Source organism: Osmerus mordax, chromosome 22 (genome assembly GCF_038355195.1).
Source record: "Osmerus mordax isolate fOsmMor3 chromosome 22, fOsmMor3.pri, whole genome shotgun sequence".
NCBI lineage: Eukaryota > Metazoa > Chordata > Actinopteri > Osmeriformes > Osmeridae > Osmerus > Osmerus mordax.
Genome location: NC_090071.1, coordinates 1880874 through 1903890, shown reverse-complemented (window position 1 = coordinate 1903890; position 23017 = coordinate 1880874). Strand labels below are relative to the sequence as shown.

Genomic DNA, 23017 nt, shown 5'->3' with positions numbered 1-23017 from the left:
CTCAGGTGTCAATTGCATTGCCAGTAGATATCTGTTCTGATCATGTACAGTAAATGGATTCTAAAAGGCTGGCTCACTACAGCATAATGGCACGGCCAACAACTCGTGAGTCATGAATCATTCGGATATCGCATTTCTCCTTATCTATGAGAGCGTTTCTTTTAGCGTCGTCTCAGATGTCTGTAGATCCTGTCTAGCATCTCACAGACTCAAGTGCAAAGCATCTAGCTAGCAGGACATTAAATTTAAAAATACTGGAGAGACTGTATTTTGTAAAATTACATTTGTCAACATTTTCGTGCAAAGTCGTGCTCCGTAGGGAGCGGCTAAAATGGCAAAAACTGGTCGGGGGACTCGTCACTTGGGGCACCGAAGATCTTGGGGCGGCACACCAAAATCAAAAGCCATAACTGACTTTCAGAATTGTTGTAGAATATAGGCTACTAAAACAATATCATCTCATCAATATGAGAGTTAAGAGTTAATCACATAGCCTACTGATGTCCTTTAGTTTCTTATTTTCCAATTAATGTTACAAATTGTCTGATGTGCAAACCCTAATATCGGCAGTCATCATTGAGTAATACAAAATTTAAAAAAATACAAGCACTATATGTGACTTGGTAGGGGGGGAGGCAATTGTAGTGGTTGTATCGGGTGTCTGTGCACCCCCCCCCTCCCCCCCTCCCCCCCCCCCCCCTGGCTGCGCCACTGATGTGTAAAATGTAATTGCAGACAATCTTTGCAGATAATTGTTGCAAGATCTAATGAAAGAGCAAACTGATTACATACTGCCGGGATATCTGCCGTCTTATTACATTACATGTACAGAATGGATGAGAGGTGCCTGTTGGGTCCACCTCTTAAGTCATCTGATACGTAAGCAGGCACGCACACACACATACAACACACACACACACGTACAGGACAGACACACACCAAACAACACATGCACACAGTTACAATCAGTGGGAATAAATATGAAACCGACTTGTCCCATTAGGCTATAATTGGTGTGTGAGGCGTGGAACACTTAACAGGAGGACATTCAATACGCGTGTATGGATTACATCTGCATCAGTGACAGGCTTCCTTGTTTGTTGTGATGTAAGCTGATTAGCTCTCACCCTTAACAGCATGCTCAAATCCCTCGCCCACAGAAATTACAGATCCTGTTTCCGAACAGACATACCCCGTCTCGATCCATTCCAAGTGTGTGTGTGTGTGTGTGTGTATCCATGACTACTAGCTGACGTCCACAGATTATCGTCTGAGAAAATCCAAATGAATTTGAGTGGCCTGAACTGATTCAAAATGGACCTCATACACGGACACTGCAAAATGGAGGTGTGTGTGTGTGTGGGTATAGGTGTGTGTGTGTGGGTATAGGTGTGTGAGTTGGTGTAGGTGTATGTGTACACCTAGCACCAGCAGCCAGGTGTATCTACACTACCTTCAAGTCTCCTGCAGAGCGCAGAGCGATGCTAGGTTCCTGTGTGTGCTGGCTGCCGGCCAACCTTAGACCCGTTTCAACATGCCTTTTGATCATACATATGTTTTCTTCTTCTCAAAACACTAATTAGTGGGCGAGCAAGGCCCGCAAGACAGCAGCACTGCTGACATCTAATACCCACCACCCTATCTGTGTGTGAAGAAAATCACCTTTAAGCACGTACAGGCATGCTGGGCTTCCAATCCAAGCAGCTGTGAGGAAGTCTGCATCGGATGATAAACATCTATTTACACAACCATAAAACACTGATAGCGCCAACATGGGGCACAGCCAGTAGCACACTGCCAAATGACTGACAGTCGCGTCTAAGCAGACATCCTTTAATGAAAGAAAGCTTGTGCCCTGTGCGTTTGTCTAAAAGCTCAAGGATTTAATGACAGGGTGATACAGAGCCCTAGAGGATCTGCAGGCCCTTCGGGAACCTCACAGCCAAGCACCAAAACCCCTCTTTAAATCCAACCTTTCACACTTTCGTTTGCAGATTTCAATTTATGTATTTTTATTACCTTTCCTAGAACGTTCGTTCAGTCCATCTCCTTCCCTTCAGAAATGACACAGGGGAAAACATCTCATATGGTCTAATCCAGTTTATTCATTTTCAGCAAAAGAAAAATACCAGGGGAAAAAACCAAGGAAACAAATGCTACAGAATTTTCATCCATTATTTTTTACGATGTTAAAACTAAAATGCATCTCTACGCTAAAGTGTAAGTAAAATCGGAAACACAAAAATGGTTAAATAAGGATTCTTTAAGATAACAGGATCACCACTGCTCCATATTCTTTCCTTTCCACGGCTCAACCACAAAAAAATCGTCCCTAAAAAAGACCAATCGACAGTTACAACTTCCTGCGAGGTGGGCTCCTCCCCTGACCCCCGCCTCCCTGTGACCCCTCCACCTCCCTCCGCGACCCCCTGGGCCTCCCTAACCCCACATTAGCTCAAACATATGAGAGAAAAAGAGAGATCAATATAGATAAAACAGGATTAATGCAATAAAAGGTGGATGAAGGAGGGAATCACACCGTTTGTAAATGGATCAGAGAAGAGGGATGGAAATAGTGTTGACAGGCAAGGTGAGAGAGAGTCAGAGAAAGAGAGATAGAGTGACAGAGAGAGCCAGAGAAAGAGAGATAGAGACAGTGAGAGTGACAGAGAGAGAGTCAGAGAAAAAGAGAAAGAGAGAGAGAGTGAGAGAGAAGGATTCACTAGAGGCAGAGCATCACAAAACTAAATTTCACACATTGGGATGGAAGTTTGTAACTAAGACTTAATGGATTATATTTATCAAGACCTGAACTACAACCCCCATCAGCCTGGACTACAACTCCCATCAGCTTCCTCCTGAATAATGTTGCTCTGCTGTTTTTGCCGAGCCAAAAGTGTACCGCTTGATTCAGCTTCCATCCTTGTGCTCTAATCTACACACATTAGCTGAACCATATACAGTATAAAAGTGTGTGTGTTTACCATGCATGGACCCCAGATATAGATGAAGGTTCAACCAAGTATCTGAAATGCCTGTCGTCTAAAAGTTCGACGTATGACATTCAGCACCTGTAGTATGAACGTCGTCGCCAAGGAGAATCTCCGAGGTGTCCGTCTCCATAGTAACAGTGAGTCGCGGATGGAATCCCTGACGGACGCGGTGATTGGTTGAGCAGCTCAACAGAAGCCCACCTGGGCCAATCGGTGCCCGTCAGGTCACAAGTTCTCTGCCCCAGGGACAATGGCCACCGTGTCAGTAGTGAAGGGAGAGGGGGGGGGGGGGGGTAGACCTGAGGTGTGGTGTGTGTAGATGGGGTGGGGGCGTTCTGGGAGAAGTAAAGGCTGAAAATACAGAGTAGTGATTGGTTGGTTGTAGTTGGGGGTGTGGGTGGGTGGAGCCTGTGTGTAACGGAGGTCTGGTCTCGCATGAGGCTCAGGACTAACCTCACCCAACACTAGCGGGTGTCAAGGTAACTATCAGATCCCAAAAAAAGAAGAAAAGGTTGAGTAGGAGGTGGGTGGGGTTTAAAAATGTGAGTAGGGAGGGGGTGGGGTGGGGGGGTGGGTTCAAGGGCTTGGGGGCGGGGCGGGGGTGCGCACTTTAAGTCCCATGCGGGGCGCAACAAGTAGCAGTGCTTTGTCTGGTATTGAGGTAAGAGCACAGTCTCAAAAGGGGGGTGTCAGGACCTCCACCTGCTCCTCCTCCTCAGGAGCACTCCTCCACTGATTGGCTGGGCCGTGTGGGTGCTCAGGAGCACTCCTCCTCACTGATTGGCTGGGCCGTGTGGGTGCTCAGGAGCACTCCTCCCCGATGCGCTGGCAGGAGCGGCCCACCTTGCGCTCCAGCTTCACCATCTTGAGGACGGCCTCCTCGCGCCCGCGGCCCAGGTGGTCGAACAGACAGTCGTGCTGCTCTGGAAGCCTGTGCAGCATGCAGAACACGTAGCCTGGGGGAGGAGGGAGGGAGAGACAGGGAGAGGGAGGGAGAGACAGAGAGGGAGGGAGAGACAGAGAGAGAGAGACAGGGAGAGACAGGGAGAGACAGGGAGAGACAGGGAGAGACAGGGAGAGACAGGGAGAGACAGGGAGAGGGAGGGAGAGAGAGAGGGAGAGAGGGAGAGACAGGGAGAGGGAGGGAGAGACAGAGAGGGAGACAGGGAGAGGGAGGGAGAGGGAGGGAGAGGGAGGGAGAGACAGGGAGAGACAGAGGGAGAGAGGGAGAGAGGGAGAGTTGTGGGGGGACAAATAGAGACAAAAGGAGTGAGTTTGAGAGTGAGAGAGAAGATGGAGAGAGAGAGCGAGAGACTTCAGTGTTATGTCACTTTCAATCAGCACATAAAGTAACGACAGGTGGGGGGGAGGAGGGCAGAAATGAGTCAACATGTACACACCCTGCACCCACAGCTCCTAGCTATGCTGCCATACATGCTCTCAGGGGACTAGAGCTGCGGTCCCTGTAAGCATGTCGGCAAATAAACATCCCTCTGACGTGGCTCTGGTGTTTAGGGGGTCCTTCTCAGCCCTCGTCACTACTATTGTCAGTTGAGGCCTCGGCTCAATATCGTGTGTAAACAGAGTGGGCTCCTTGTTAAGGAGAGGGCCTCGTTGGAGCGCCATGTCTTAATGTACCCGTTAATAGGCTGAGTGTTCTTGAGAGCTGAGTGCGACAGCCTTCGATTAATGCCACGGTGATTAGAGAGAGGGATGAGGCCGCCCTTGGGTAGGGGGGGGGGGGGGGGGGAGGGGGAAATGGCGCCAATGGTGGGAGGGTGTTGAGGGCAGCTCCTGGACACAAGCTAACAGATAAACAGACACTCAAGTCCGAGCCGCAAATGGAAAAGCTGCATTTCCATGTACTTAACCAGTCACTGTGGCCTTTAAATGTGAATTTCCATTGTGAATGAATCTGCTCTTTAAACATAATTACATACCCAATGAGTTCTGAGTTTAACAGTTGTGGCTTCAGTATAAGGTACCTTCCTGTGTGTAAGTGTGTGTGTGTGTGTGTGTGTGTAAGTGTGTGTGTGTGTAAGTGTGTGTGTGTGTGGAAGTGTGTGTGTGGAAGTGTGTGTGTGGAAGTGTGTGTGTGTGTGTGTGTGTGTAAGTGTGTGTGTGTGTGTAAGTGTGTGTGTGGAAGTGTGTGTGTGTGTGTAAGTGTGTGTGTGTGTGGAAGTGTGTGTGTGGAAGTGTGTGTGTGGAAGTGTGTGTGTGTGTGTGAGAGCAGACTGACCACAGCGGCAGGACCCCAGCTCTTGCTGCACCAGCTCCAGCCTGGTCTGGCAGCGGTGGCAGCGACGCCGACTCCTCTGCTTGGCGCCGCGGGGCGAGGAGGAGGAAGAGGAAAAAGAGGAGGAAGAGGAGGAAGAGGAGGAGGAAGACTCCTCTGAGGAGGGACCTTCACCCACCCGTGCACGCTTCTCTGGGGACGCGTCGCTCTCCGTCCCGGAGGCTGGACACACACACACACAAATTCCAATAATTTACATTTAGTCATTTAGCAGACGCTCTTATCCAGAGCGACTTACAGTAAGTACAGGGACATTCCCCCCGAGGCAAGTAGGGTGAAGTGCCTTGCCCAAGGACACAACGTCGTTTTTGCACAGCCAGGAATCGAACCAACAACCTTCTGATTAATAGCCCGACTCCCTAACCGCTCAGCCATCTGACCCCCTCTCCTGTCAGTGGTGGTCCCCAGGTGACTGTGCAGAAGGACCCTTTACTTGCCTCAGTAAATGAAGCTTTATCTCACAATCTCCCCAATCTATCCCCAGCATAAACCTGGACGTGTAACATGCTGGAAAACATGCTGCGGTGGACCCTGGAGTCTGTCTGGTGGACCCTGGAGTCTGACTGGTGGACCCTGGAGTCTGACTGGTGGACCCTGGAGTCTGACTGGTGGACCCTGGAGTCTGACTGGTGGACCCTGGAGTCTGACTGGTGGACCCTGGAGTCTGTCTGGTGGACCCTGGAGTCTGTCTGGTGGACCCTGGAGTCTGTCTGGTGGACCCTGGAGTCTGTCTGGTGGACCCTAGAGTCTGTCTGGTGGACCCTGGAGTCTGTCTGGTGGACCCTGGAGTCTGTCTGGTGACCCTGGAGTCTGTCTGGTGGACCCTGGAGTCTGTCTGGTGGACCCTGGAGTCTGACTGGTGTCTGGCCGCTTCCTGACTACAACACTGTCACATCAGCGTGACCCATCAATCTCACTTTTCTTTTACCCTGGCTCTACTCGACTTCACAGTCTGATCTCGGCTCGATAATTCTCTGAGAACTAGGCCGAGTTGACCGACAGAATCTTCCAGAGCCATCGATTGCCTAGCGCCCATGTTCTCCTTGGGAGGCTCCGGGGGTGAGGTGGTATGGCTGTGCTCTCCTGCTAAAGGTCTGCCTTCAGATGCTCCCATGCAGCCTGCTCACAAGGTTAACAAATCTCTCTCATCTTCCTAGTTCGAGCTACCGATCGTGTGTGTGTGTGTGTGTGTGTGTGCGTATACCTTTAAGGATGCCCAGCTACTCAATCACCCCCCCCCCCAACACACACACACACACACACACACAGCCTTCCCCTGAACTAACCCTGACATTTTGGATCATTTAACCAATCTTAGTTTCCATGCCCATGGACCCTGGGCCCTGGGCCCTGGGCGGTGAGCAGGCAGGGGGCTGATGCGTACCTGAGTCGCACGGTCGCTTTGTGGGGGTGGATAGGGTGCCCAGGGCTGTGTCTGTGCTGGAGACTTCTGAAATACAGGGGGGGGGGAGGTGAAGAGAGGGGGAGGGGGGGGGAGGAGAAGTTAAGAGAGGGGGATGGGGGGGGAGGAGAAGTGAGGAGGGGGGGAGGAGAGGTGAGGAGAGGGGGGGAGGAGAGGGGGGAGAAGTGAAGAGAGGGGGGGGAGGAGAGGGGGAGAAGTGAGGAGAGCGGGAGGAGACAAATACCATGAGGGCACAGTTGTGGTTACATCCATCCAGTCAGTATCTGCTGTGTTAACGGGTTCATAGCTTGCTGCAACCTCATTCAATGCATATAGTAGTAGGCTACACACACACACACACACACACACACAACCTTGTGGTCTCTGGTGAGGAGAGATCTCCAGGCGGACACAGCCCTGTCTCCTATCTATGTCAGGACGGATATAGCCAGGCAGCAGCCAAGCAGCACAGAATAGCAGCTGTCCTCTGCAACAGTGCCCGCCCCTCACCTCCCTCACCAGAGCCCACCAGCAGCTCCCCCTGCAGGCTGGGAGGACAAAGATGAACCTGTGATGGGATACTTCTCTGATGGAGGATAAGGGGGCATACTGTCCCATTAAAAATGGTTTACAGTGTGTGTGTGTGTGTGGTTTTGGAGTCAGGCTATTAATCAGAAGGTTGTTGGTTCGATTCCCGTCCGTGCCAAATGACGTTGTGTCCTTGGGCAAGGCACTTCACCATACTTGCCTCGGGGGGGGAATGTCCCTGTACTTACTGTAAGTCGCTCTGGATAAGAGCGTCTGCTAAATGACTAAATGTGTGTGCAGTGAGGCCGTCTCTCACCCTCCTGTGCAGGGAGAGGCGAGGCTCCCGAGCCCTCACACGAAGGCTCCACTGAGCTGGCGGGCACCGACGACAGGGATTGGCTACTGCTGCTGTTTGTCTCGTTACAGAACGCGGCTGACTGGCTGCTGCTGGAGCTGGAGGCGGGCTCTGGGTCACAGTCCTCGTCGGGCTGTTTCTTCTCAATGTCTGGTGGGGAAAAGAGACGCCGTCAAGAAGAGTGTGTGTGAGTGCGTGTGTGTGTGCGCGTGTGCATTCAGCCCACAGGAGGTGTGTCCAATGTTTAAGGATTAGGGAGGAATGGAGTGGTTTGAAGAAGGTGTGCGAGTCATTCTCCCTCCTTCCTTCCCTCCTCTCCAATCTGTTTACAGAGCAGCCGACACTCTTAGGCCCCTCCACACCCTCACCCACACCCACACCCTCACCCACACCCTCACCCACAGCAGAAACAACTGTTTCTCCTGATGGAGTCTACTACATACAGAGATATCAGGATGGACAACCTACCGGAAAAACATTTGGAGCACAGATTCATGGTTTTGCTGGACCTGAGGATGGAAAAAGAAGACATGTTGTTAGTAAAACATGCATTTCAGGTAGAATAACAGTAAAAATGCATTGATTATAAGCTTGTAAAATTGGTTGCGGCCCATAGTGAATATTTAGAGAATCTCTTGGGTTTGTGATTCTATAAAAACAGACTAGGCTGTGCCTGGAGCCGCTGCTGTCAGAAGCAGGCAGGATCCTAACCTGAGCGTGAGGTGTTTCTCCTCCAGCAGACCACACTAACTCCCTCACACTCTGACAACACGTTCCCTCACCTTTGTGATGTTTCAACAGCTTTATCATCAGCCTTCAAAACACCTACCCGTTCTGGTGCGAGACTATTTGACTTTAACTGCCAGAACATAGAGAGAAAAACATTTACATTTACATTTAGCAGACGCTCTTATCCAGAGCGACTTACAGTAAGTACAGGGACATTCCCCCCGAGGCAAGTAGGGTGAAGTGCCTTGCCCAAGGACACAACGTCAGTTGGCATGACCGGGAATCAAACTGGCAACCTTCAGATTACTAGCCCGACTCCCTCACCGCTCAGCCACCTGACTCCCAAAAACACTCCTCAATTATCTTGACTGAGGCCCGAACTATAAACCACCTAGCCTTTCCCAAGACGCCTCTGAACAGAACTCATCATTGAACAAAAGCCCAAAACGACTTTAGCTCACCAGTCTGTTTCTGAATCAGTCTGGATCTCCATAGTTATGTCTGGTCATGTTGGGTTATTTAAGGGCAGTGAGAGCTGTGGACCTGACAGGTCAAATCATCTCTGTGGATATGCTACAGCTAAATATAGACACGTGTCCCTGAGCTAGGCTATACTTTCAAACCTTTTATTCTCTTATCTTATTTAAATTACCCTTTTAGTATTGTTATCATTGTTGATAATAATAATAATAATTACAGCCCATTGCTCAATAGGCCAGGATTCTTCCTGCTTTTCAATAGAAAATTACAATTACAAACCAAAACAGTTAAGAGATCCAAGCTTGAGGAATAAGAGTTTTGAATACTGCCATCCACACACCAGAGTCCTACAGTGAGCCTTCATCCACACACCAGAGTCCTACAGTGAGCCTTCATCCACACACCAGAGTCCTACAGTGAGCCTTCATCCACACACCAGAGTCCTACAGTGAGCCTTCATCCACACACCAGAGTCCTACAGTGAGCCTTCATCCACACACCAGAGTCCTACAGTGAGCCTTCATCCACACACCAGAGTCCTACAGTGAGCCTTCATCCACACACCAGAGTCCTACAGTGAGCCTTCATCCACACACCAGAGTCCTACAGTGAGCCTTCATCCACACACCAGAGTCCTACAGTGAGCCTTCATCCACACACCAGAGTCCTACAGTGAGCCTTCATCCACACACCAGAGTCCTACAGTGAGCCTTCATCCACACACCAGTCCTATAGTGAGCCTTCATCCACACACCAGAGTCCTACAGTGAGCCTTCATCCACACACCAGAGTCCTACAGTGAGCCTTCATCCACACACCAGAGTCCTACAGTGAGCCTTCATCCACACACCAGAGTCCTACAGTGAGCCTTCATCCACACACCAGAGTCCTACAGTGAGCCTTCATCCACACACCAGAGTCCTACAGTGAGCCTTCATCCACACACCAGAGTCCTACAGTGAGCCTTCATCCACACACCAGAGTCCTACAGTGAGCCTTCATCCACACACCAGAGTCCTACAGTGAGCCTTCATCCACACACCAGAGTCCTACAGTGAGCCTTCATCCACACACCAGAGTCTTACAGTGAGCCTTCATCCACACACCAGAGTCCTACAGTGAACCTTCATCCACACACCAGAGTCCTACAGTGAACCTTCATCCACACACCAGAGTCCTACAGTGAGCCTTCATCCACACACCAGAGTCCTACAGTGAACCTTCATCCACACACCAGAGTCCTACAGTGAGCCTTCATCCACACACCAGAGTCCTACAGTGAACCTTCATCCACACACCAGAGTCCTACAGTGAACCTTCATCCACACACCAGAGTCCTACAGTGAGCCTTCATCCACACACCAGAGTCCTACAGTGAACCTTCATCCACACACCAGAGTCCTACAGTGAGCCTTCATCCACACACCAGAGTCCTACAGTGAGCCTTCATCCACACACCAGAGTCCTACAGTGAGCCTTCATCCACACACCAGAGTCCTACAGTGAGCCTTCATCCACACACCAGAGTCCTACAGTGAGCCTTCATCCACACACCAGAGTCCTACAGTGAGCCTTCATCCACACACCAGAGTCCTACAGTGAGCCTTCATCCACACACCAGAGTCCTACAGTGAGCCTTCATCCACACACCAGAGTCCTACAGTGAGCCTTCATCCACACACCAGAGTCCTACAGTGAGCCTTCATCCACACACCAGAGTCCTACAGTGAGCCTTCATCCACACACCAGAGTCCTACAGTGAGCCTTCATCCACACACCAGAGTCCTACAGTGAACCTTCATCCACACACCAGAGTCCTACAGTGAGCCTTCATCCACACACCAGAGTCCTACAGTGAACCTTCATCCACACACCAGAGTCCTACAGTGAACCTTCATCCACACACCAGAGTCCTACAGTGAGCCTTCATCCACACACCAGAGTCCTACAGTGAACCTTCATCCACACACCAGAGTCCTACAGTGAGCCTTCATCCACACACCAGAGTCCTACAGTGAGCCTTCATCCACACACCAGAGTCCTACAGTGAGCCTTCATCCACACACCAGAGTCCTACAGTGAGCCTTCATCCACACACCAGAGTCCTACAGTGAGCCTTCATCCACACACCAGAGTCCTACAGTGAGCCTTCATCCACACACCAGAGTCCTACAGTGAGCCTTCATCCACACACCAGAGTCCTACAGTGAGCCTTCATCCACACACCAGAGTCCTACAGTGAGCCTTCATCCACACACCAGAGTCCTACAGTGAGCCTTCATCCACACACCAGAGTCCTACAGTGAGCCTTCATCCACACACCAGAGTCCTACAGTGAGCCTTCATCCACACACCAGAGTCCTACAGTGAACCTTCATCCACACACCAGAGTCCTACAGTGAGCCTTCATGCACACACCAGAGTCCTACAGTGAGCCTTCATCCACACACCAGAGTCCTACAGTGAGCCTTCATGCACACACCAGAGTCCTACAGTGAGCCTTCATCCACACACCAGAGTCCTACAGTGAGCCTTCATCCACACACCAGAGTCCTACAGTGAGCCTTCATCCACACACCAGAGTCCTACAGTGAGCCTTCATCCACACACCAGAGTCCTACAGTGAACCTTCATCCACACACCAGAGTCCTACAGTGAGCCTTCATGCACACACCAGAGTCCTACAGTGAGCCTTCATCCACACACCAGAGTCCTACAGTGAGCCTTCATGCACACACCAGAGTCCTACAGTGAGCCTTCATCCACACACCAGAGTCCTACAGTGAGCCTTCATCCACACACCAGAGTCCTACAGTGAGCCTTCATCCACACACCAGAGTCCTACAGTGAGCCTTCATCCACACACCAGAGTCCTACAGTGAGCCTTCATCCACACACCAGAGTCCTACAGTGAACCTTCATCCACACACCAGAGTCCTACAGTGAACCTTCATCCACACACCAGAGTCCTACAGTGAGCCTTCATCCACACACCAGAGAGCTACAGTGAGCCTTCATCCACACACCAGAGTCCTACAGTGAGCCTTCATCCACACACCAGAGTCCTACAGTGAACCTTCATCCACACACCAGAGTCCTACAGTGAGCCTTCATCCACACACCAGAGTCCTACAGTGAACCTTCATCCACACACCAGAGAGCTACAGTGAGCCTTCATCCACACACCAGAGAGCTACAGTGAGCCTTCATCCACACACCAGAGAGCTACAGTGAGCCTTCATCCACACACCAGAGAGCTACAGTGAACCTTCATCCACACACCAGAGAGCTACAGTGAGCCTTCATCCACACACCAGAGAGCTACAGTGAGCCTTCATCCACACACCAGAGTCCTACAGTGAACCTTCATCCACACACCAGAGTCCTACAGTGAGCCTTCATCCACACACCAGAGTCCTACAGTGAACCTTCATCCACACACCAGAGAGCTACAGTGAGCCTTCATCCACACACCAGAGAGCTACAGTGAGCCTTCATCCACACACCAGAGTCCTACAGTGAACCTTCATCCACACACCAGAGAGCTACAGTGAGCCTTCATGCACACACCAGAGAGCTACAGTGACAGCCTTCTCCCCTGGCTTCAGGTGCACCATCCAAATGCCCCATTACCCTAAACAGTGACACAGAATGCGAGAGAGCGCCGTATTTGTGTCAGTTAGTCCTGGTGTGGTTACTCTATACTTAGCCAGCTGTCAGCCTGGGCCGCTGGGGCCCCTGGGCTAGCTGGGCCCCTGGGCTGACTGGGCCAGCTGGGCCCCTGGGCTAGCTGGGCCCCTGGGCTGACTGGGCCAGCTGGGCCCCTGGGCTAGCTGGGCCCCTGGGCTGACTGGGCCAGCTGGGCCCCTGGGCTAGCTGGGCCCCTGGGCTAGCTGGGCCCCTGGGCTGGCGGGGCCCCTGGGCTGGCGGGGCCCCTGGGCTGGCGGGGCCCCTGGGCTGGCAGGGCCCCTGGGCCATTAGCTGGAGTAACCATGGTTTCCTCTCAGGTGAGGCTCCTGAAACACGAGTGTTCTACAGCCCCCGCTGGGCGCGACGGTGGTGATCATTACTCACTTCCTATTTATGTTCAGGAGCTGCATCTCGCCATTCCCACCCTCAAACCCCCCCCCCCCCCCCCCACACACATACACACACACACCCAACCCCCTCTAGTCCCCGTTTCTAAAAGCGGGCGCTGTCGCCTCACACACGGGGCAGAACGCTCCTCCTCACCGGGGTGATGACACACAAGGAGGTCTTGCAGGTAAACCAGCTGCGACAACAACAATCATTCCCTGTCATGGTCGCGGCGGTGGCAATCATGGGTAATCATAATCATAGCCCAATCAACCGGGAGGGCCGGCAGGGGTGGGAGAGGGGTGGAATGGAGAGGGGGGGGTGAGAGAGATGGAAAAAAAGAAAAAGAGAGGGAGAGCGAGAGAGTGAAAGACAAATAGATAGTGAGAGAATCATGCATATTTAGGAAGTACAGCAGGATCGGACCCCAGCAGGTACTAATAAGCCGGCCCACTGCAGTTAATAAGTGAGCCTTGATTGGCAAAGACTGGCAGTTGGGCTCAGTCGCCACGGTGACAGAGCTTTGAGTGACAACTCTGAGAAGATAAGAGGAAAAAAGGAGAGCGAGTTGGTTTCAGTTAACACTGATTAAGGTTGATCCTTGGAATTGGAATTCACAATATCCAAACACCTTTCAGTCCCCAGTTGAAAACAGGGTTTTGTTGATGCATGATTGACACTGTGTGTGTGTGTGTGTGTGTGTGTGTGTGTGTGTGCAGTAAACTATTTCAGAGGACTGAACACACACACAGGTCAGCACATCACCAGTTGTAAGACGACAAAATCCATTGAACTCTTGGGATTTGGCATCACGGTAAGAATATCCAAAAGTTCTGAACAACACAGCCAAATACCAGTCCAGTCCATGCAGCACAGCTGCCCCTAATTCACATGTTCCTTCAGATTGAACTAGTAAAAAGAAAAGCACATTTATCCTTTGTGTCTGTCTAACACACCCAAACTTATCTTTCTTCCCTCCATCTTTACCATTACTTCAAGGCAATCAAGGTGGCTGCTCTCAGGGGAGCTCAACATGGCAGGACCAGACATTAATTTGACATCCCCTGGTAAATGTCATCCGCAATTAAGGCTTATGAGGGTTGGCAGGAGTGACAATCAAGATTCATCTGTGCTCACCTGAGTTCACCTTCCAGGTTAAAAAGGTTGAAAGGCTGGATGGAGAAGTATATTGTGAGTGTTGTGCAGAGGTTACAACTGACTAAGTAAGGTTACACACGACTAAAAGGTAGAAAGGTTAGGCTGAAATGTACACGCCAAAAAACTGCTGCTTTCGATAACTTTGTTGCTTTTGTACACAGGTCTAATTATGAACATGTCCCACTGTGATCCTTACACTGTGACGAGATAAGCTTAATCAATCAAATTATCAACAGAGATGAGTCATCATTGATTAATAATTAACAGCCCCGATGTTTAGCATCTGCCTGGGGAGCTGTCAGAGGCTCTGTGCAAGGAGGCCGTGTTTACTGGGTTGAATCCAGCTTAGGGCGTCTGCACAAACAGCCATGTGAGCTCTTAAGGGGGCTGGTTTAACCTGCAGGGGATGGAACCTGGAGAGCTCAAGTAACAACAAATGAGCTGTATAAAGATGCACCGTGTGGTCTACTGGGTAGCAATACTGCTGCCAGTCAAGGCTTTTCCAAACCCAGATTTTTCATTGGTCCAACACTAAACAACAAGGCCTTGGGTGGAATGCTGAGAAGAAAATGTTCCACTGGATGTATTCAGCAGAGTCTGGGCAAAGTAATGACTTGTTTTGAACAGTGTATCAAGTTGGAAAAGCAAAGTTGATGTTGACAGGAAACAATATTGACTTACAGTTAGCCATTTATTATGGATCAGGCACGCTAGATTGTGTGTGTAGGAAAAACGTGTGGGACTTGACTGTCTTAGGTGAGGCTCACCAGCATTCTTTAAGGTTAGAGGTCGCTTTCATCAGTCATGCATACAAGAAAAACATAGAAACTGTCATGGCAAATTGTTGCAATGTTCCATGTTGTTATGTTCTTCCGAACCATCTGCTTTTGAAACTGAATAAGACTACACTGTCACAATCATGACTCATGTACAGCTGAATAACTAAATAAGTATTAAAAGGAGTACAGAAATAATAAAAAATTGGTATTAAAGTGTTCCCAAGCTTGACATTTTATTTAACACGGTTTTTTTTATTACCTTCAATTACAAGGTTTTTTTGTAGGCCTAATTATCTTCGATGCCATGTTGACCCGTGTCGATGCAACGTTCATCTCTGTTTATGAGACATTAGCTAACTAGCTGATAACTATTCCTAACCCATAAACGAAACGAATGAATTATGATTTATCCTTGAAGCTTATTTTACCATTACAAATTATATTTTAACAACTAAAATGAGTCACTCTTCATATTATCAATGCCCTGTAAGTTACCTATATAATTCGCTTCTCACAAAAAAATATCAGATAGCCATCTAGATAATTCACTTCTCACAATCACTGATGTGATATCATTTTATTTGATAGCTGGTAACTAAAGGAATACTATCTATTGCATCCAGTCTAGCTGTTTATCATGCAATGAGTGTCAGCTGTCATGCTTGTACGGGGGTTAGAATGATAACTAGCTAGCCTGCTTAAGCTAGCAGTAGCTCAGGCAGGATTTAATCCACAAAACTAGCCATCTACCAAGTCAATGGCTACAGTAACAGTTGAAACCAGTCTAGATAACTGAATTGTCGAAGTTTGTGATTAAGTAACTTAGTTCATTGGCGAGTACAGCTGCCAATAGTTTGCTAGCTAGAAAATGAAAGCACAGCTATAGTATAGCTAGCGCTAAGTAGCTAGCTAGATGTTGCTAACGTTAACATGAGCTAGCAGCATTCCCCACCCCCATCCTGGCCGTTTGTACAATGGCTTTCCTCGCAACGAAAACAGCTCGAAGCTATTGTGCCCTCATAGCGTCCATATTAAGCCAGCTGGTTGGTGACCGGGCCAAGTGTTTATCAATCAAAATGCATTTTACGTTTTCTAGCAAGCCATGATTCGCCTTACCCCCAAAATCCACAAGGACAGCGCGGCTGTATACTGGGAGGCTTGGAGCGCTCACTGCCCGTGTCACCCATCGTTGTATCCTGTTTGTACAGGCTAATCCTCGTAGTGAGACCCGGGGACGGCCTACTATTTATGTACAGGTTCCTTGGCTGGATACGAACTATTAACACACTCCACGGTATATTTTCTGGCTCAAAGTGTTGACGGAGTAAGAATGCTTTGCCGACACGGAAGGCCGCGTCCACCGTTGCTGTTTAAACGATCAAATTTTCCTAAAATACTGCCGCGTACAGTCCAACGGACCGCACCGGGAAACGAGGCCGATCAGCTGGAGTAAGGAAGAAACCACCGGGTATGTAGGGGTGTGTGCTAATGTAAGGATACAATCATTAACATTTGATTTGATGCCTTTATTGCCTTTATTATAGTAGGAATGTATGAATGATTTGTATGTTTGGATTATTACTAACTGCATGCCACTTGTTAACAAAGTTTAGCTTTAGTTGTCTGAGCTGCCAACTGAATCTGTCGAACCTCCGTTTAAGAATATGGTATCATCCATTCAATATTGCCCAACTTCCTATGTTTACTGGAACAGATGACCGGTGTAGATGTGCATATGACAAGGCAGTTCTTAATAATGGAGATTTTGCAAGGTAAAAAATGGTTCATCTTGAATTATAAAACAGGTTTGTCATCATTGAGCATTATAAAAAGGTGTAGAATCAGTGTACGGTTATTCTGATCAATAATCTGAACAAGGCCCTCACTGCTGTCTTGTTGCATTGCAGCTGATCAAACTCAAATCAAGATCTGTGTGTGTGTGTGTGGTGTCTCTCTCACTCTCTATGTCTCTCTCTCTATGTCTCTCTCTCTCTATGTCTCTCTCTCTCTCTCTCTCTGTGTCTCTCTCTCTCTCTCAGTTCAGTTCAGAATGACTTTATTGGCATGACAGTTCGGGTTGAGCAGTATTGCAAAAGCAGTCCATATTGAATGGACATTTTAACATATATATCATAACATTTTACAAGGGGTTCTAACAATAATAATATGGCAAAATAACAGTAACATAGTAAGTTGAGGACTGTAGAAAAGTAACAGATAAATGCGTGTTACAGTAAGATATAGAAAGGTTTTTAACAGTCATACAAGGTTGATTCACTGTCCCTCAGGTTGTGACATTTAGATACATATCTAGTGGCAAGGCTTGCAGTAGGCCCTTCGCCCAGAGATATCCTTAATTTCTCATTTATGTTAAGTTCTGTGTAGTTTACAATTAACTGGTTACATTTTTCCAGATATTGATCTCTTATACTTTCATACTTGTAACACTTAAGTAGGAAATGTTTTTTCTGTTTCAATTTCCCCTGATGTACAGTGTCCACAGATTCTGTATTCTTTAGGTAACCATGTCTTTCTATGTCTTCCTTTTTCGATTGCAAGGGTTGTGGTCACTCATTCTGTATTTTTGTGAGAAGCTGTCTCTGCTTTAATGTCCTTGACAATATATAGGTATTCAGCCATTCATATTTTCTATTCTGTCTCTCTCTCTCTCTCTCTCTCTCTCCTCGCTCTCCTCTCTCTCTCTCTCTCTCTCTCTCTCTCTCTCTCTCTCTCTCTCTCTCTCTCTCTCTCTCTCTCTCTCTCTGTCTCTCATTTCATTGTGTCCATGTTGATTGTCCTGCTCAGCTAGAGAGTTCAAAGAAGGAAGGTCCAGGATCTGACCTGCCCGGCTCAGACTCCAAGTCCCCAGCATGCCCTGCTCGTCATGCAGCCTGTTCAGCCTTCCTCCCCCCCTCCCCCTCCCCCTCCTCTTCCTCCCCCTCCTCCTCTTCCTCCCCCTCCCCCTCTTCCTCTTCCTCTTCCTCCCCCTCTTCCTCTTCCTCTTCCTCCCCTTCTTCCTCTTCCTCTTCCTCCCCCTCCTCCTCCTCCTCTTCCTCTTCCTCCCCCTCCCCCTCCTCCTCTTCCTCTTCCTCCCCCTCCTCCTCTTCCTCTTCCTCCCCCTCCTCCTCTTCCTCTTCCTCCCCCTCTTCCTCTTCCTCCCCCTCCTCCTCTTCCTCCCCCTCCCCCCCTCCTCCTCTTCCTCCCCCTCCTCCTCTTCCTCACTCCTCCCCCTCCTCCTCTTCCTCACTCTCCCAATTACAGGGAGGTTTATGTACACTTCCTCATAATCGATAGTTTGCAATCCGTAAGAAGTGGTTTTTCTCACATGGTAAGATAGATTTAGTGAATGATCAATATTATACTAAGATGGAGTTCATGTAATTGCTTGGATTTCAGCTGTGATTTTCTTTTCCACCGTGGTAGCATCCATGAAGAGCTGGTAGAACAAGCAGCTGGACCTGTGGGGGATGGTTGGAGTGAGTAGGATGTTGATAGACAGTTGTTGATGGTTCAGAGCAGAGAGAGGGCGGGGGGGGGGGGGGGGGGGTGTTGCAGAGGGTTTAACTATCTTTCAGCATGTTGTGGCAGCCCTGGTCCAGCCTTAGGCCTAATGGCCTCTGGAGACTACACAACACAACTTCAAAGCTAGGACCCCTCCCTCCCAAACACACACACTCACACACTAAAACGTAATGAATTAATTAGATACCGGATCAAAAACGCAGGGATGCAACTCCAATGCCGTGCTCATACAGACATGATACAGAGTGCATATATACCATGTCATGTATAGCTTACAGGCTACAGCGCACAAACATTTGTTGTCAAAAGTTGTCTTCGGCTCATGATCTAAATAAGTCTTGACCCTGTTTTTCACTTTCTGAACAAAGTAAATTTTCATTAATAAATAACGATATTTGAGGGGCAGGTACACAGTGTCGTGTCGTGTTTTGACATTAACAAGAAGACACCAAACATCTGTTTGACCACAGTTGGTTGAGTCAGCAGTTTGTCTCAGTATAAAATAACTAATATACAGTACAGGAGTCCAACACCAGTCTGAAGTCTTTCCTAAGATTCACCTCTTACATGCAGACTGCTCAATATGATCATCTTAATCATAATAACACATGTTATTTGTAATGTACGTCTCTTGCATTCAAAGTGCTACAACACAGTACAAATTACAATCGTAAAACATAATATACAATTACAGTATCAATAGATACTAAGAGGGCATTGGAATGTACCAAAGTGTTTTGGGAAAGGGGACCTGGAGAGATGACAAAGGTAATCAAGGCAGGATTTTGGAGATCCAGCCCTCGTATCTGCAGTTACATAGCCATTACTCAGGTTACACAAATCATATAAGCTTGGTACAAGCTGATTAGGCTCTGTTACATTGGCAACACCCCAACTGTCGATAAAGAGAGTTGATTCATAGCCACTAATATGAGATCCAGACTTTCCAAAACACAAGCACAATGGATTGCATAGGAAATCCATACAAGCACATGTTTGTCCATAAACGAGAGCCTTTCTTACCTGTTAATACCCTCCCAAGACAACCAGGGCAACAGTTATTGACAGTGTGAACGAGCTGTACTTTAGTGCTTATGGATCTGCGGGATCTACAGTATAACAGAGGATTTGAGGAAGGCACCTTTCCAGAATTATTTTTACTTTAGTCTAACCTTGCTGAAACAGCAGCTGCCCTTCAAGCACACATTACATTTACATTTAGTCATTTAGCAGACGCTCTTATCCAGAGCGACTTACAGTAAGTACAGGGACATTCTCCCCGAGGCAAGTAGGGTGAAGTGCCTTGCCCAAGGACACAACGTCAGTTGGCATGACCGGGAATCGAACTGGAAACCTTCGGATTACTAGCCCGACTCCCTCACCGCTCAGCCAACTGACTCCCCACACACCAATGCTGAATTTAAATAATCCTGCACAATGATGTGTGATGTAATGCATGCAACACTGAACGAATGTGGTAAAAATTGTTTGCCTCCTGTGCTGCTGATACAGTATTTTGTTGTTGCTGTTTTGATGTACATGGACTACTGTAGCCTGTGCAAGGGAGAGAGAGCTATAAATTGTTGCAGGCAATGTTTAGAATCCCACACAAAATGGGCAAATATCTGAGAGGATGTAGAAATCAGTCAGAAAGGGGGAAAACAACGTTTGATTTCAATTAATGAGGAGGCAAAGTTCCCTCTACTCTCTCTTTCTTTTTTTTCTCCCTCAATGTATTTCTCACGCTTTCCCTCTCTATCTCTCATCTCTCAATACTTTGTATTTCCTCTTACTGTCTCTCTCTCCTCTCTCCTCTCTCTCCTTTCTCTCTCCTCTCCTCTCGCGTACCCTCCCTCATCTCTCTCTCTCTTTCTGATTCGTTCTCCCTCCCTCCTTTTCTCCTGCTGTGTCAGTTATGAGAGAAGCCTATCCTTGCATCAGCAGGCAAGATGGCAGGGCGGGTCTTTTCCATCGCTCAATCTGCTGATCAAAGTATCGCTAAACATCGAAGCCAGGAGAGCACAGAAAGAGCTCCACAGTTAGGGATGGACTTGTTTTTTTGTCTTCTTTTTTTTTCAACCCATGAGAGGAGTTCCAAACAGAGTAACAGAGGTACGTGTCCCTGAACAGTCTCACCAGGGCCTGAGTTGGGCCGATAGCATCGCCACCAATCCCAAACACGGGTCCTAATTACAGTTTCGTATAGAGCCCCAAACTTAGCAAAGAGGCGGGAAGAGAAGGCACATCAAAGAGAATAAAGAGAAAGATCCTCCCGGCAAACAGAGAGAGAGAGAGAGAGGAGGAGGGGGAGGAGAGAGGGAGAGAGAGAGAGAGAGAGAGAGAGAGAGAGAGAGAGAGAGAGAGAGAGAGAGAGGAGGAGGGGAAGGAGAGAGGGAGAGAGAGAAGGAGGGGGAGGAGAGAGAGGGAGAGAGGTGGGGGAGGAGAGAGAGAGAGAGGTGGGGGAGGAGAGAGAGGGAGAGAGAGAGGTGGGGGAGGAGAGAGAGGGAGAAAAAGAAATAAGGAAAGGAAGTAGAGAGAGGAAGGTGTAGAGGAGACTTGGGTTGACAACATTATAAATCACCCAGTTACTTCTGGAGGGATGGAACACAGCTTCTTATCCAAGTGCACCCTCAAGTGGAAGAACTGTCTGCTCCTGCCTCCATTCTAGCACAGCCGCTGTGCTTCATACAACATAAACACAACAACGTACAGGTTAACAAGTATTGAATCTAAATGAAATATGCCCACTGCACAAATGTCTTAACCCTCGTGCTGCCTTCAGCTCACATGGTTCATACATTTACATTTAGTCATTTAGCAGACGCTCTTATCCAGAGCGACTTACAGTAAGTACAGGGACATTCCCCCCGAGGCAAGTAGGGTGAAGTGCCTTGCCCAAGGACACAACGTCAGTTGGCATGACCGGGAATCGAACTAGCAACCTTCGGATTACTAGCCCGATTCCCTCACCGCTCAGCCAACTGACTCCTAACGAACCATCGTTGTGTTTACCCAATTTTACCCAATACAAAAACAAATAAAAATAATTTTCTTTTAACCTTTGCAATGTGGGGGGTCTGAGACAGCCCAACAGTTAAAAGAAAATGCTTCACTTTGTTTTTGTATGCGGTATATTTGTCGCAATAGGACGGTGTGTCACAATGACTGATGGGTCAGAATGACCCGAAGAGAACACAAGGGTTAACCCAACACAATGACGTGTCATATTAAAGTCATCGTCGGTTCCACCACTTAGGAAGTGTAGGAATTAAAAATGGAACAAGATACATAGGATATCACACTTTCTAAGAGTTATCCCATAATATTGGATCTAATGACAGCAACAGCAAGTCGGATGTTCTAGGTAATTGTTGGCTGATTTTAGAGCATAAACGTGAGCTCCTATAAGATTGGTTTAGTCCCCTGTACGGGTGCCTGACTCCCCTGCTGACTAGGGCTGTGAGCGGCGTCACAACAAGGAATTATCACCCTATTAACACAAGGGAAGGAAAACATATTTGTAAATTGTTCCTTTCGAATGGAAGGTGGACGCCAGGTGGCCTCACATCCTGAGACATGTTGAGGAGGTTTAGGAGCATTTTCTGTTAGTGAAGGAACGCTTTAATCTGTTTCTCACATTATCACTCCCTACTCATGCCCCCCCCCCCCCCACACACACCCACCCACAAAGACAGGCTTCTTGATTACACAGTTGGAGACTGACAGTAATTGAGGCTCAGTGATGGTGGCTGTTTGTGTGTTCTCTGTCTTTAATGAAAGTGGCATTATGGTGTCACTCATCCCACGGTGCCTGATTGACGTGTCTGGTTATTATTTCCGCTTGGAGAAAGGAACTTTAAAGTGATCCTCATCTTGGCTTGTCGGTTCTTCCTCTCATAAATCAAAGCCAAGAAGCAGCTCCTGCAAAGACGAATGAGAGGGATTCGAAATAACAAAATAAACTCTGAAAAAAATTTAAGCTTTCATTTCAAGAAGCTTAGGAAATGGATTGTCTGTAAAGGCATTTGACTCTCAAATAATTCCCTGTCTCCAAAACCCTGCTAAACACAGACAACGGGTAAATAGGAATAAGTAGGAATATCTATTGAAGTATATTACATCAAAGGTTTAGTTACATTTTAACTGTAGTTATAATAGCTACTTTAGTATTTGTGGACTTTTTGGAAATCTTGTGTCACAGCAGTTTAGTACCAGATGCACCACTATGTTTTATTCCATTATTATGAATTATTGGCTTGTTAAAACTGGAACTGATAGTACTCACCATCTGGGTTATAATAATATTCATGCAAGCAGCTGTAGGAGATGTCTTAATGTTTTTATGTAAAGTAAACATTGCTAAGTGAGATAGAGCGTGTGGCACGGTATCAAGTCGGGCGGGTAATATAGATCGAACACATAAACCCCCACAGTATTTATTCATCTTAGCCTGGTTAACACCCAGTAAGACCAACTGCTTGGGGTACAGCTACAAGACATCACCCAGACACTGTCACCTCGCCATCCTCCTCCTTCATTCATTCATTCATTCATTCATTTATTCAACATTACATCCTACATCCAGCACCTTAATCAATGACAACGTTGTTTATTATAAATATAGAGATTTATTTATATTATTTGGAGCAGCATATGGAGTACTTGGGGGGGGGGGGGAGTACAGGGGGGGGGGGGGGG

At 48.0% G+C, this 23017-nt stretch overlaps 1 protein-coding gene across 3 annotated transcripts; it reads right to left on the bottom strand.

Annotated features, from left to right (window-relative positions):
- Positions 1–2082: 2082 nt before the first annotated feature.
- On the bottom strand, positions 2083–16227 carry zfand3 (zinc finger, AN1-type domain 3). Of its 3 annotated transcripts, none has more exons than XM_067260903.1 (6): positions 15914–16227; positions 8043–8083; positions 7536–7724; positions 6674–6739; positions 5233–5451; positions 2083–3949 (listed from the first exon to the last, which is right to left on the bottom strand). In XM_067260903.1, the coding sequence occupies exons 1-6, from the start codon at positions 15982–15984 to the stop codon at positions 3795–3797; spliced, it is 741 nt and encodes a 246-aa protein (XP_067117004.1). In that variant the 5' UTR covers positions 15985–16227; the 3' UTR covers positions 2083–3794. The 3 variants fall into 3 exon arrangements, with proteins under 3 accessions (XP_067117004.1, XP_067117005.1, XP_067117007.1); XM_067260904.1 differs by having other exon boundaries at positions 6674–6736; XM_067260906.1 differs by lacking the exon at positions 6674–6739.
- Between the last annotated feature and the right edge of the window lie 6790 nt (positions 16228–23017).